The sequence below is a fragment of the Argiope bruennichi genome, chromosome 10 (genome assembly GCF_947563725.1).
Source record: "Argiope bruennichi chromosome 10, qqArgBrue1.1, whole genome shotgun sequence".
NCBI classification, from domain to species: domain Eukaryota; kingdom Metazoa; phylum Arthropoda; class Arachnida; order Araneae; family Araneidae; genus Argiope; species Argiope bruennichi.
The window spans coordinates 82,085,657-82,099,703 of record NC_079160.1 but is presented as its reverse complement, the minus strand read 5'-3'; the positions used below and the strand labels follow the sequence as shown (position 1 = coordinate 82,099,703).

The following is a 14,047-nucleotide window of genomic DNA, read 5'->3' as shown; positions in this document are numbered from 1 at the left end:
GGCACATATTTTCTCTTCCTTGCTCTAATCTACATTAATGTAACTCAAAGTATTGCTGTTATATTTTTTAGCTTTTTTTGTAATTGAACCCTTTTGTAGTAAATATCTTTAGTATAACTAAAGTAGCTAAATGGATTACATAAAAAAAAATTAAAAAATTAAATTATTTTTTAACTTTTTTTTTTTTCAGTTTGTGAACATTGTAAAAGTAAACTAATCTGAAGTTAGCAGAAATTTCAAATTTAATTACAAATATTCCATGTTTATTTTAATATAAAAACTATTTAAATTAGAACGTTTGTATTCTAATTTAGAAAAATCAATATTTTCATGGTATTTAGGTAATTACTATTTTACTTCTATGATTTTGATTTTTGATTCTATGATTTGAATTTTATTTTCATTTACTATGTGAATTCATTGTTTTATGATAATGAGATAATTAAGAAATTACACATATTGCATAGTCAAAATGATTCTATTAATACCTTCTCACCTTCAAATAATTCTAATAGCTTGAATATCTTTTTTTATCTATATAAAACAATGGCTTTTGAAATATTGCCACCTAATTCAATACGTTATCATTTACTTATGGTTATTTTTAGTGTAAACAGATTATGAGGCTCATAACATCACTTTCAAAGGTATTCTGATGCATTTTCTTTGAACTTTAAAAAAAATAATGGTTTTCATTTTCGTTTACTAAATTTGATGTATTGAATGGAACCATGATTTAAAAAGCATATTGACTTTCTTTTTTAAAGTATGAAGAGATTTTTTTTTCAAATTATTCATTATTACCAGCAAAACTTTCTGTATCTGTACTGTATGTCATGTATTGCCTTTATTGAAATGTAGATTAAAATCTCAATCTGTTGTTAAACTCATCATATCAACTATATTACAAAGAATCATATTTCAGTTTCAATAATTTAGTAACAATTTCTTGCTTTCATGTACAGACTTAAGATTTTGAAGAATAGATTATCAGTTCTAGGTATCCAAACAGAAACTAAGAAAAGTTTTTATTGAAATTAATGAAATTAGATCCAGATGGTTGCTCTATTGATAGATTTATCTCTTAGTATAATAATTTGAAATTCTTTGCATTTTCTCATAAAATTCTGCGATTTATTTTTTTTATAAATGTTGTTGTTGTTGTTTCTAATGGCACTTGTCATGGACAAGCTCACTGACGAAATCAGCAATTTTAAGCTGAGGGGTGCGGCTCTTGCTTTTTTTCTTAGTAGCGCCAACTAGGGCCAAGAGTACGTCTTAGCTACTCACGCATCACATTCGCTTGCACAGCCCCTTTTTACAGGGAGGCACATTCACACTTCTCACAGATAGAACAGATGAAGAACAACCATGCCCGAACCGGGACTCGAAACCAGGAGGCCCAGACCACAGGAAAGACACGCTACTCCTATAAAGGATGCCGGCAATTTAATATGTAATGTTATAATATAATGTTTGCATTATGAAATTAGATTATTATAAATTCAATTATTATCTCTGTAAAAAAATATAGTTTCAGGAATAAAATTAGAAGAAAATGCACATGTTTTATTAATTTAATGATATTTGTCCTTCTAGAATCTGAAAAAACATCCACTGTTGAAGAAACTCACAGAACTTCACCATCTCATATGGACACCACTTCAAGCGTTTCCTCTGAAGGAACTGGCCCATACCATTTAAAACAACAACAAGTAGAAACAGTTCTTAGGAAAGAAGATGATTCTTTCAGTGATGTATATTTTGTTGGTAAGTATTTTAATTTTTTTCTGTGAGCTTAAGAAAAAGGTTATTTTAAAATAGTTTAATAACAATAATATGATTGGGGAAGAAAAAGAGATTAGCCCCCCTTTTTTTTATATGTATGTGTGTGAAGAAATGTACAGGGTGTTCTAGGCCAATTAGTTAATTTTTAAACAGAGCTATGAATGTTCTTCAAATTGCAAAATACACTGAAATACACAAAAAATGATGTAAAAAATTATATTTTGTGTTATTTGAATTAATAAATGAATTTCTGAGGAAATTAAATATTCTGAACTTCTATACCATTCCCAAGTCCTCTTAGTCATAGTTAGTAAAATATATTTATCACGTTTACATGAAAAAAGTTCTATACTTCTATGATTAAAACTAATAGCTATGAAGCTTTAAATATCTCTATTTACACAATTTTAGACCATTTCAATTGGCTGCCCCAAGGAAGAATAAGAAGTGGGAGGTGGCACTTTTCCAAATTTAGTTGTTGATTGACTTAAAATAAGGAAATTGAAACTGTTATAGTTCATAATTGTTAGTTATAATAGTTTAGAGTCATAAGAATTGGAACATTTTTTAAAAAAATATTAGTTCACCAAGAATATTTTACTAAATGTGACTAATAAATTCTATAAATTCATATGGAAATTCTGGATTCATAACTATTTTCAGCTGGCATTTATTGATTCAAACGGCAAAAATATAATTCATTATGCCATTGAAAGCATTTTTCTAACTAGAAGTATATGCCAAGCTCTGTTGTTATAGAAATTATCTACTGAGTCATAATTAGAGTCCACACTTTGTTTATTAGCATATTTTATTGTTTTACATAATATTTTAATTTGAATTTAAAATTGTTTTTCATTTTTCAGCTATAGTTGCTGGATGCTGTGCTGTAGGAATATTTGGTGTCATATCAGCTGGAGTCTGCTTTTACAGGTATTTATTTATTTATGTAATGTATTGTTGATTGCAGTTTAAGGATGACAAAAAATTGCCCTTTTGTGGATTGAACATTTTTTTCAGCAAATTTGTTAGTTAAGTATTGGATCCAGTTTATTTTCAGGGTTTCTGTTATTGCTTTATAATTGAACTGACCTGCTTATCAGGCTGTACAAAAACTTTGATTTAGTTTATAACTAATTAATAATATTAGTATGGTGGAATTTGAATTGATATATGGATTTGAAAAATAAAATAAAATAAATATTTGCGTATGAAAAATATTTAGTGGAATCTTATTGAAACCTTGAAATTTAATAGAACACACTTATCTAGAACACGAAATTTAATACAACACTATTATCTAGTACGTTATGTCTAAATGATATCTAGTAGTACAGTATAAATTTCTGTATTAGTTAAAATTTAATATTGACAATTTTACTATAAATTTTTAAAATTTAATAATAATTAATAATTTATGTGGTTAAATGATAATTTGGCATGAATAATTTATATGAAGACTAGCATATTTAGTAATTCCATGTTCTTTTTTTTTAAATTGCACAAGAGCATTCGTTTTGAATTATATTTCAACATACATAACTGTTACAACAATATACACATTGTATTGTAATTTTTTTTTTTTTTTTTTTTTTGTAATTTAAATTTTCCCCTTTGATTTCAAAATAACAATGTTTTGAATATTATTTAGATTGTTGTAAATTTGAAATTTATATAGTTATAATGAATGTAATAGAAAGTAATTGTATTAAACTGTAAGCTTTAAAGGAACTCTATATTATTTTTGTGTAAACTGACTGCCTGAGTAGCTCAGTTTATTGACTACTTAGCCTGTTAAACTATTACCAAGGAATATATTTTAAAAAGGGTTTCACATTATTATTTGAAAGGACTAAAAAACATGAATTTCATTGAATCAGTTTACTATAAAGCATAGTATGCTCAAATTAAAAAATGTACATATGATAAAATAAGAGCAAAATTGAAAATTTTACTTGTGTTGAGTTAATGCTAAGGTTATTCTTTTTTTATCATAATTTTAATACTGACAAAAGTACATGATGGAATCTTTTGATAGTTGGATTTGAATCTCATCATGATAATAAAAACATTGTTGCAGATTGTGTATGGAATCAAATTTTAAAAAATATTGAAAACGTAGAAAATAATTGTATGGAAATGAAACTGATATGATTAAACCAATAATTCCTAAGTTTTAAGATAATGCAAAAATTATTTTTCTGAGATAGTAAATTTAGAATATATGAATAACATTTTCTATAGACAAGAAAAAATGATTGCCTTTTTAATGACCATAAACATGTTCACTGTAATGATTCATGTCTGATATTCCAACCATCTATCTAATTAGGATATATCTATCTAATAATCATCTTCACTATCTTTTAACTAAAATAGAGAAAAAATCATCAAATTAGGTTAATGATTTAATATAATTAGATAGCAGTTAATTAGTTTGCAGCTAAATTAATTGCAACTTTAAAAATATTCAATGAAACAATATGATATGTTTGTATGACGTTTGTTTACATTTGACTGTTGCCATATGACATTAAATAATAAGAGTGATTTTTGGGTCATTCATTTTATTGTTATACACAGAATATGGGAGAAAGAATTACTGTTGTAAATATATTGTTACATAAGCTACAAGAACTGCATTTTGGAACTGCAAATGAAAATTTGGACGCATTTTGATGATGCATCTTAAAATAGGAAGTTAAATAATAAAATAGCAGTTAAAATACTGAAATTGCTCAAATGTGATTGTGAAAGAAAGTCCCCCTCCCCCCATATAGCTCTAATTTATCCAGACAAATAATTTCAGAAGATATCTCTAAAAAAGTTAATCACTAATAATACCTCTAATAATAATCTTTTAAAAAAAGATTGTTCAAAACCTAGAAATTTCTCACTATTTCATTAATTTAATAAAAAATATGTTAGGATTTTCTGAGTTATAAAATCATTTATTTTGGATTTTAGCGAATTAAAAGCAATGGTGGTTAATGTGTTGTCATTGTATGGGCCTTTTTCCATTATGCTTTGTACTGATTTATTTTCATCATTTCCATATTTACTGCTTAAAGTAGTCTTAAATAATTTAATACTTAAAAAATAATTAAAAAACATATTTATTACAAATTAATTTTCAAAAGACAAGTATTTTTACAATTTAGTTGATACTTGCATCTAATTTTTTCAATCACTTATCTTGGATATCCTCATTTATATAGATTAACAAAATTACGGCTAAACAGTAAAAGAACTTTCATAATAGGTTTAAAATAAATTCACATATAAGAAAATTATTTTTTTATTATTATTTGCGTGAAATTTTTTTAAAATAGAGCTAAATAAAGAGCTAAGCATGATTAAATTATTGTTATTTTAAAGAATTTTTAAAAATGTAAGATTTGGTTCCTTGCTTCTGCACGAAATGGCTCACTCACAACCTTTGATGTCATATCACTGATGATTATCAATGGCATTATAGATAGTTTGGACTGGAATTCTCAACCAGCTGAGAATATCAATGCACACTAAAGGTAGACACAAGATCAGTACTATAGACGATTGACAAATGCCTTTTGTTACTTACAATAAGATTTTACTATTTGTGCACAGGCTGTAAAGTATTTTTTTTGAAAATAATGCATGAAAAGCTGAAATTCAGCTTAAGCTAACTCAGGTCAGCATAAAATTTTCATTTTAAATTAACCAAACTCATCTCTATCTATTAGTCAAACAGATCAATAAGTTGTTTTAGTGGAATGAAAGGAGATGTTTTTTAATCCATCACATACACTTTAATGCTATTTGCTAGTATACTAACCACTTTTAGCATTAGTTGGTCTGCTAAAACTGTTGACTTTGAAAAATTTCATTTAAATTTCTTGTACATTAGGGTTTCTACAAACCAAGTATTTCTATACTTCCTATTTTGGTTATGTATTGTTTTGAAAGGTCTTAGGATGTGCTTATGGATTGTCTTTGGTGCCTTTAATTTTCTTCTGACCTAAAATTTGAGCTGTAATGTGAAAACAGAAGTAGTTTCAGCTAATTTGATATTTTGGTTGATGAATCGAAGCACATTTCTAAAAAAATTCAAGGATAGTAAATAGAATAATCCTTGTACGCTTCTTTACTAATGTTGTTATACTATTCAATTACATCTCAGAGGACTTTTGGTTATTGATTCGATAAGAAATTCAATTTATAAGAATAAAAGAACGTCAAGTTATAACAAATTATATTTTTATACACCCAACTATATTTTGGTTCAAGTACAATATTGAAAAATGGTTAAACTTTACCAAGGTTTTTTTTTTTTTCATTTTTTATTCCTGAGGTTTAACTCTAATTGTAATTACTTCAAAATAGAAAGAAAGATGAAATTTTTTAAATATAACTCTTAAAAAAAACCGATTCAGTATTATAAAAAGGTATAGCAAATGTTCATATATTGCTTGTGTTTCATTAAAAATATTGCTTTAAAATATCCCTAAAATATTTTAACAAATTTTATAAATTAGGATTTTTTTTTATTGGAATCATTGGAAATGTGGTGTAATTGGTGATTACCTTTTTAAGTTTTAAAATAACGTAAAAATTGTTTTGTCCTTTTATAATTTCGAATGCAGAAAAGCGACTAAATTTTGATCAGTTTTTAAATAATTAAAGGAAATTTCGGCAATCTCTTACTTTATTATTTAAAATGTAAAATACTAATACAAATATTCGCCTTTATTATCAATATTATTAGATAAAAAAATTTCAAAATGAAATTCATTCCTTGATTCTAACAAAAACATTTAACTTTTTCCCTTGGTGTTCTTGTGACTGTTTAAAAATATTTTATTCATTTAAGTTAGTAGTATCAGATGTAAATTTGATGAGGCCCTGAACTATTTGAGATATGGGTCCTTTTATAAGCCTATATAAGCAATTTAGTATATGGGACACTTGCTCACTCAGACCATTTGGAGATATGGAGGATCAAATAATTGGGACTTTAAACTATAGTTTGGTACTGATAGTTCGGCGTAGCTTATAATTTGGTACTGACTGTAAGTGTATATACCCTATCAATATCAACAATTCATACCGATTAAACGATCAGTGAAATATAATTTATCATTCCTTAAAAATATATTTTATTATTTTTTTGAATTTGGAAAATAAGATTCAAGCATTTAATTAATCTTGAGAATTGCAAAGATGATTGTAAAGAAAAAGAATTAATTTATTCTATATATATATATATATATATATATATATATATATATATATATATATATATATATATATATATATATATATATATATAATGCCGGTTTCCATTTAAAGATTGTGATTATTGTTGGGTAGAGTAGATTGTATATTTATTATTGCACTTACACAACACGAAGAAATTGATAACACGGGAAAAACGATATTAGAATTTTTCTATTTCCTGAGAGTATTTCAAGAATGATTTGTATTGTCTTTTCCAGTATGGTAACAAAAGTATTAAATTGTTGATGAATTATGCATAAAATTAAATGAATTAGAGATCAAATTAATACAGGGACAAAAAATGATATTGAAGCTATGCAGTATTTATACACGAACTTTTCTTATAGATGAGCGATACTGTTTTCTGGATTTCTATAAAATTAATTTTTGAAATTTGAATCGCATTAATAATACATCCTTAAACTAAATAACTAGCTGTAGTGTTTTCAAGCTGTTTTCTATTTTTAATGTACGATTTAGTGTTTCATTCTTAGTAATATCGTGCGTGGGATCTTACTAGGAATTTTACTGTTCATTGGCGCCTTTTAAGACAGATTGCATTTTATGATATCAAATTTTGGAAAGCAGTTATTAATTATACTTGTGATGTTGTTGTAGAATTGCATGTAGTGATTAGTGGAGCCGTTTCACGAGGTCTTGGTTTCTTAACCAGATGATTCCAGGTTCAAAACTCAATAGCAGTAAAGTACCATGTATAATGCTTGTTAAATCTTATGTCTAATATCAAATTCCACCACTTTTTATATACGACACGGAAATTTTTAAAGGATTATTTGTTCAAACGTGTTGCTGTTTATCCGCTTGAGATTGAGAAATTCGAGATCAGCCTCCAAATAACTTTATTACTAATAATACTAATAACTTCCAGGCGGTGTATTAATATAACTGAATTGAATTAAATTATTCTACACATGGTCGTGAATTGCGGATTCGAATCTTAATTCCACTGAAGAATCACTGTGTGTATGCTGACCAAGTGCATGTTGATACAGACTTCGAAAGTCCTCGCGTGGGAGTAGAAATTAGAAAAGCGAGATGTTAGCTCAGATTTTGTCTTCATGATTTGATCTTGACTCAAAATTACGCAAACTGCTTCTCATAGCTCTCATTTAGTTTCTAAACGAGATTTTAAATGTAACATAAATTAATCAGACAGTATGCAGTTAAAGTTGATTTCATTTTTATAATTTATACTGATTTTTTTTTCGGTAATGTATTATATTTTTATGGTTTGCAATTACAGTGTAAATTTACAAAATCGTTTTTTTTTTTTTTTTTTTTTTTTTTTGTATATATCACGCTTGTAAATTTTGAAAAAGAATTGATTTCATATAAATAAGACTGTATGAATAAAATTTTTAATGAAAGGATGAAAGCTGTGTTAATTGAATGATTTTTTTAAAATTTTGCTTAATATATAATTTATCAATATGCTTACTGAAAAATAAATTAATTGAAAGTTTTTTTGGTGTGATTTAATTTTTGAAAAATTTGTTTTCCTGTAAACCATATCGTTAATAAAATAAATCCATATCGATATTTCATCCAGATTATATTAGAAATGGATTTGAAACTTTCGGTTTAAGTGATTTGGATGGGAATTTATACAAAACCCTTGCGCCGCCATAATTCATTAGATGTTTTTTTGTTTGTTTTCCGCATGAAATGGTTTTATTACAACTTATTTCACTTAGCTGTTTTATTGCAACTTATTTCAAGTACCCATCAGCCAGATACTGATATGCTTCAGATCTAATATGCTAACTTCTCATTCTCATATTTTAGATATTTTCTGAGGAGTAGCTTCCTTGAAAAAAAAAAAAAAAAGAAATTTTTGGATGCTATTCCAGAAATTAAAATTAGTTGTTAATGAGTTTGTTTAAAAAAACGCAATAAATTAGCTCGGATCTTTAATTCCATTTGATAAAAAAATCCACTTTTAGAAAGAAAAAAAAAAGGGGGGGGGGACGAGTTCCTGTTATTTTTAAACTTTTAGAGTGGAATAATTTTAAAATGTGCATCAGTATGTTTATATATTTGTCCTTAGGAGCTGTCATTGGAAAAGTCCGTTTACTTTTCAATAAGATCTTTATTTATGGCTTCAGATTTTGCCCCTGCTATTCATTCCGGGAAAATTTATTGTGTCCATCCAGAGTGCTCATCATGGCAGCTTTCATCGCAATAGAAGGTCGCGTTGACAATTAGAGGGAGAGGGCTGAGCTTTTTCAAATTATCGCCTCTCTCTGCTCCCTCATCGAAGGATGGATGACGTTTTTCCATCGCTTTTTCATTCTTTCTTTCTTTCTCTGTCGGGTGCATTCCAGCGATATTGGAGATCCTCGTCATTTCAGGGCGTCGCTGTCATGGACAAAGCTCCTCCGGACCTCGTTGCTCAAGCCAAAGACTATCTGCATGGATTGTAAGTTCGCAATATATTCGCATTATAGGGAAAATTGCTGTAAATTGAAACGTGAATTCCCTCTTTGGCCTTAATTTATTTTGTTTTTGTTTATTTTGTTTATTTATCAATCATGACTTTCCGACTGAAAATTAAACTTTTTTTATTGTTTTTGAATAACGTTTGAGTCCATATTCTCTGACTATAGAATTTAAAGTAAAATGATGACTGCTTGGATCAAACTTGGTGTATATTGAAATAAGTTTGCCACTTTTGCTTATAAACTGCCGAGGATGAGCGCAATGACCTCCCCTCTTTCCTGGAACTTGAATGAAGCTTATTTTTTCATTGCGATGAATATATTAATTTTATTCTCTTATCAGCTTAACATTTTAATGGGTGATGGGGATTTTGAATCTTCTGCAATTGTTTGTATATATGTAAGTAAGTAAGTAAAATTATTACTGTCCCTTATTTTTTTTTTTTTTTTAACATTGTAGTTCAATATTAGCTACAAAATATTATTGGCAAAAATATGTCTGTAAATTATTAAAACCCTTTTTTTTTTCAAATATTTTTTATAGGCGCTGTCCTATATACCTATAAATTATGAGAACTTTTTTTCAATTTTTAAAAAATATTTTTTTATATTCTGATCGAGGGAAAAAAATAGATCAGTGTGGTTGTTATTCGTATATCTGAAGCATTTTTCTTTAAAATTCAAAGAAGATATTTGCTAAGTTAACTTTACATTTTAAAAAAATCAGTTTTATTTTAATGACTTAAGGCATGTGTATTTTTAACGGTATTTGTTAAAAAATTAATATGTGTTTATAAGTATTGGCCGAATATTATTCTGTGTGACGAATTATTGCAATTATTGGTATGGACGAGATATCTCGTCTTCGAAAAATTTTCACTAGGATCTAAAGTTCGGCTTAAATAAAGTTGGGTGTGTAATCAGATATCTGCAAAATACTTTTTTTTTTTTTTTTTTTTTTTTTTTTGCACGAATTGTCGAGAGCAACTATTACTCTGTTACTGTTTCTCTTTTCTGGAATTTATATCTAATTTTTTCATATTGATGAGTACCTTAATTTTATTCCCTCGTGCCAGCTTTGATTTTTTTTGTTGTTGATGGAAACTCAGAAATTTCAGATGTTCATATATAATTTAAATGAAGAAAGCAGATTTTGTTCCGCATTTCCATTGCTAGTATTAATTTGTCCTTTAATATATAGTGTTTCAATTGAATTTGATTTCTTGCTTTACTGTTGAGCTTGTGCGAAACTACTTATTGTTCAGTAATTAAATCGAACAACTACGGAAATTTGTTATAAGTAGACATGAAATGTTATTATCAGAATTCAGATATGATTTTTGCATCAAATTCCATTTTAATTTATACATTTTGTATCGTGAAACAATCTTGGCCATTATTTGTGTTGTATTTTTATTGCATTTGTTGTCGGCCCAAATTCCAAAAATTCCTGTTTATACTACAAAAATATAAGAAAACTAATCAGAAATCAAAGTCTTGTGTCCAAAATTTATTTTTGTAAACAATCTAGACAGATGCAGATTAAAATCTAAAGTAAATAAAGACAGGGAATCGAAAATTACTTTTAGTGATAGTCTAAAGATGTATTAGGCGTGGTGTAAATACAAAAGAATAGTACGAAATTAATATTTTTCCTTATCTCTAAAAGACATCGTCTTATTTGTTACTAATATATATATAATCCAGTTTTGGAATTGTGTGCTGTCTCATTTCATTATAATACTTTCTTCTTTGAAATTAATCCATTCGCAGTATTAAATGAGATGTCTTAAATTTTAACAAAACTTCGAATATGCTTTTCACTGTGATTTGATGAATTATTTAAGTGTTGAATGTTATAAATATCTTTTTATAAAGACCAAAATAATCAATTATGTTATTAATCGATTATGTTAGTGTGACTTTATATTAGAGTGAGTATTTAAAATTAAATACCGCATTTTTTTTTCTTCTCATTCATACTTTATTACATTTCAATGTTAATTCAATTAAGTATGACTAAATTATTTCTATTTTTTTTTTGTTTTTCTCTCTGGGTTTTCTGTAGAAAATTAAGATTTCATTTGTATTCAGTAGTAATAATAATTTTTTTTTAAAAAAAACTACTTTTACTTTTTGTTTTCAACAGCGAATCTTTAAATTCTTTCAGGATTGTTTAAGCAAATATTTAGCTATTGATTTCAGATTTAAATTAAAATGATCGATTTCAAAGTATACTCATTATCGTCAAATTAAAAATAGAATAAAATAATTGTTATAAAATATGTATATAAAAGTAATGTGGCTTTTTATATAAAATATTTTACATATAAAAGTGAAAAATTCATAAATAACTTGTTTATTAAAGATTTCCCAAATTATTGATTCAATTTTCTTTAAACCTTTTCTATGAATATTGTGTATAGGATAGATTTTAATCTGAGATGGATTTTTCCCCTTTCCTTTTGGAGCAACGCTGGATATATCATATTGTTATTAATAAAAACATTGTTACAATGATTAAGAAAATACGAAATTACACTGTTTTATAATATAATATAATGTAATGACTGATAAATCGCAATGTAAAAATATGTATGTGTATGCTTTCATTGAGCCCCATAGAATTTCAATGCCAAACTATTTATTCGCCTTGTGCCTGACGCAAAAAATGAACCAGTTAAATTAAATTATCAATATTGATAATCCCTTTGTTTTATTACGTTATAAAAGTGATATCCAAAATTGTGTTATATTTACTCGCAATTTCCAAAATTTGTTTTCCGAGCTCAGAGAAGTATGAATCGGGAGGATTCGCTAAAATTTCGAAGTGGAATTTTTTTGATCATTATAATACATTCTCTTGAATGAGAATGTACTTGAATATTCTATTGATACCAGAAAGTAAAAAAAATAGCCCTAGTGTTGCTTCAAACGGGACGCTAATATAATCAAACCAAACCAAACCAGAAAGTAAAACTAAAGCTTTTGAAGGTATTATAATTTCCAGTGGACTGTTGTGATAAAAGGAAAGAAAACTCTATAAGTTGTATGATAACAATACCGAAATACCATTTTCGGAGGAATTTCCGTTTTCATGACCTCATTATTGTTTGACGCATTTTGATGAATCTGACAGCTGTGTTCGATCACTCGTAACAATTAATTTAGAAAGTTGAAGCATCTCAAATATCAAATGGTGAGTTTTTTACATGGAAACAGGTTGAATTTCGAAGGAAATAGGAACGCGTTATACATCTGGTATAGCGTCTTTCATGTATAATTTTCTTGCCAAATATAGCAAGTAGTTTCAAATAGTGCACTGAATTTCAAATAATGTGATTTTGAACCCATTGCACTTCTTATAGGAGGAAAAGGAAGTGAATTAACCCAAAACTTAAAAATGCGCTGTTAGATGATATAGGATTTTTGTTTGTTCATATTATTATAACGTTATATAAATTAATACGAATCGCTGTTAAGAGAAGACTTTCTCTTCATTTCATATTTTCAGTTTTTCTTTGAATTGAAGAGTTACGAAATTTCATATATTGCTTTGTGTTTTTTATCCATTTTTGAATGTTGATTACAACTTATATATTTCTTATTTTATATGATTTATTTGCGCATTGGTACGCGTTTGATAAAAACAAAATATCTTTGTTCATCGTCTGAGGATTTTATTGTTTGGGAATGCTAAACACAATATTATGAATCGAAATAAGTCTTTTATCACAGTTTAGATGTTGATCGGAAGTGACCTTTAATTTCAAAATATAACAATTTAGTTTAGTTATATTAATGTTCCGTTTTAAAGCAACACTAGGGCTATTTTGGGACGGACCTCGTAATTTTGAACCGCTGTTAGGTGACGAGGACGACCCCCGAGTTCATTAACAACGAAACGACATATGACCGAAGCTTTGTATCTTACAAAAGAAGTGTTTTTCATTACAAAGAATTTGCCTAAAACCCTTTGTTACAAACCGGCGCATTTATGAGAAATGTATAAAACGATACATTTGATGGAAATGTTGTAATTCGCGCGATATCACATTCACATGACAAAACGCAACTGCGAATGTCATTTAATTTCTCTATGTTCATAGCGAACTGGCGCAGAACATTTAATGTGCATGAGGTGACCATGCATTGATACTATTTAGAAGAGTAAGTCGTGATTTTTATGTAAAGAGATTATAATTTTTAATAATAATTATGTAAAATGAAATATAGAGGTAAACATATTTTAGCAGATGCGTGGCCGAAGGTAAGACACTTTGGATTTCTAACTTTTATTTATCTCTCCACTGAAGGCATAATTTATGTACAAGAATAAATGCGAAGAAATACGTCAGTCTATATCGCGGCACAAGAGCAGAGAGCGAAAAAGACCGAAATTTTTCTCTCGATGATTTTATAATGAAGTTTTTATAGAAATTTCTTTGACACCTGTATATTTAGGATAGGGAAATTTAGGTACCTTTTAAAGAATGTTGCAAGATTTAAGGATTTTTATCCCTTTACTCGGAGCGTCAGAA

At 27.4% G+C, this 14,047-nt stretch overlaps 1 protein-coding gene across 1 annotated transcript in view; it reads left to right on the top strand.

The window, feature by feature from the left end:
- The window catches only part of LOC129988628 (neural proliferation differentiation and control protein 1-like), a 69,066-nt gene that overhangs the window by 47,414 nt on the left and 7,605 nt on the right, over positions 1–14,047 (top strand). The window contains exons 3-4 of the mRNA XM_056096895.1: positions 1,600–1,770; positions 2,655–2,721. Of these exons, the coding sequence (XP_055952870.1) occupies positions 1,600–1,770; positions 2,655–2,721 (238 nt within the window). The remainder of the gene's footprint in view (positions 1–1,599; positions 1,771–2,654; positions 2,722–14,047) is intronic.